The 2,097-nt window shown below is 60.7% G+C and overlaps 1 protein-coding gene across 1 annotated transcript in view; it reads right to left on the bottom strand.

The window, feature by feature from the left end:
* Window positions 1–339: 339 nt before the first annotated feature.
* The window catches only part of LOC104467992 (TBC1 domain family member 24-like), a gene marked incomplete at its 3' end in the record, with an annotated part of 5,094 nt that continues 3,336 nt past the window's right edge, over window positions 340–2,097 (bottom strand). Inside the window, 3 exon segments of the mRNA XM_010081977.1 lie at window positions 340–471; window positions 474–609; window positions 1,601–1,696. Coding sequence (XP_010080279.1) covers window positions 340–471; window positions 474–609; window positions 1,601–1,696 — 364 coding nt within the window.

Below are 2,097 nucleotides of genomic sequence, written 5' to 3'. Positions count from 1 at the left end.
TGATCCCCGCCCGTGTCCCCTCTCCATCCCGCACAAAGCGAAGGGAAGGGCTGGGGAAGGACTCGCCAGCCCCCAGGGTGCCAGCCTGGACGGAGGTTTGGGCTGTGGTGCTCCCCCTCGCCTGGGGCTCTCCGGAGGAGCATCCTCGCCCGTGGGCAGCGTTGCACTCCTGCTAGTTGGAGGAAGAGGGGGCTGACTTCATCTCCCCAACTTTAACTTGATGTCCTAAAGCAGGGGGTCTTTGCCTCTGCAGGCAGCTCGGATTTATCTTGGAGCAGAGCCCTTTCCAGCCCAAGCCACGGGGTGTCGGTGGGTGGGCACCCGCCCTGTGGGAATTACCGATGATGATCCCTTCCCGGGAGCCGGCCATGAACATGGATGCTGTTTTGGAAGGCAGGAGGAAATGCCTGATGGCCAGGAACGGGGAGAGACGGCCTTTCCACTGCGGCATGGGCACGGCAAGACGGTTTGAGCTCGGCCGTCCGGGGAGGAGCCGAGGAGGGATGCGGGAGAGGGCGAAGGCGAGCGCTGGCGGGAGCGCGGCACGGCTTTGGCCAGCTCCGGCTTCTTGATGAACACCCACTCGTACCTCTCTGTCTCGGGGCGCACCTGGAGAGCAGGAGAAACGTGCTGAGCCCTGTCCTTGGGCATCTCTCCGTGGCTGGGGGAAGGTGGTGCTGCCTGGCTGGGCAGGTCAGGGGCCACATGCTGCCTGCTGGGTCCAGACCTGGGGCAGGGGAGGGACAAGCTGTCCTGGCAGTGCCAGGGCTGCTCTGGGGTGGCTCTGGCTGAGAAATCGGTTTTGTCTTCACCAGTCACTGCCCGAGATGGGCAAACCTGCACTGCCCCTGTTTCTGGGTGGGTGCTGGATGGATGCTGGTGGGATACTGGTTGGATGCTGGTTGGATACTGGATGGATGCCAGTGGGATACTGGATGGATGTAGGTGGGATGCTGGATGGATGTCAGTGGGATACTGAATGGATGCTGGTGGGATACTGGATGGATGTTGGTCGGATGCTGGATGGATGCTGGTGGGATACTGAATGGACACTGGTGGGATGTATGATGGATGTCGGTGGGATACTGGATGGATGCCAGTGGGATACTGGATGGATGTTGGTGGGATATATGATGGATGTCGGTGGGATACTGGATGGATGCCAGTGGGATACTGGATGGATGCTGCCAGATTCTCTTGGACCAACTCAGACTGCTCCCTTGGCAGGGACCCCAATGCGGTTTGGGAACGCTCCATCCAGGAGCTGCCCCGATCAAACAGGGCAGAAACCCACCCTGCCTGACATGCTGCCCTGCTGTCACCCCGGAGAGGATGCTCCAAACCCACCGCGGTTGTTGTGTGTGGCTTTGGGGGCTCGGGGTGAGCCAGCTCACCCAGGGCAGGAGCTCATTCTCCATTTGCTCTGACCCAACACAGCAATTTCTGTGCTGCTGCCTCCTGCCAGAGCCCAGGGGCAGCAATGGGACTGTGGCCAGGAAGCAGCTTGGTGCCACCATGCCCTGAGTTGTCAGAGGGGTAAAGGAAAAAGAATGAACAGACAAACCCATAAGCATAGAGCCAGAACTAAAATGTGACTTACAGTGAACACAAAGCACTCCCCTGTCCCAAAGAAGCCTGCCGTCGCCCCGCTCTTTTTCCTTTCGCTCCAGTCGGAGGAGAGAAACGCCCCGCACACCTTCGGGAGAGAGCAGGGGGAGCGTCAGTGGGGGTTTTTTTTGAAGCCCCAGGGCCACCGTGCGTTCGGGAGGGTGAAAGCTCAGCGAGGTCCCGGGGGGCAACTGGAGAGCCGAGATCTGCTCTGACAGCTAAATCCCGCACTGACGGGTCACTGGGGCTCGGGGACTGAGCCCGCTCAGCTTCAGTGCCTGAGGGGCTCGGGGAGGTTTGGGGGGTGATTTTTTGCAGCAGAGGTGGTTGCAGTGAGCTGCGTGCTGGTGGATGGAGAGGGGCTGGCTGGGCTGTGCTGGTGCGTTCCCTGGGCCGGGTTTGGGACTAGGAGCTGTGCTGCCTGCCCCGAGCCCAATCCAGCTCCCGGCGGTGGAAAGGAGCATCCGTGAGCTCAGAGTACGATATGAA

This window comes from Pterocles gutturalis, unplaced genomic scaffold (assembly GCF_000699245.1).
Source record: "Pterocles gutturalis isolate BGI_N339 unplaced genomic scaffold, ASM69924v1 scaffold8544, whole genome shotgun sequence".
Classification (NCBI taxonomy): Eukaryota; Metazoa; Chordata; class Aves; order Pterocliformes; family Pteroclidae; genus Pterocles; species Pterocles gutturalis.
This window is presented reverse-complemented; position numbering and strand designations above follow the sequence as displayed.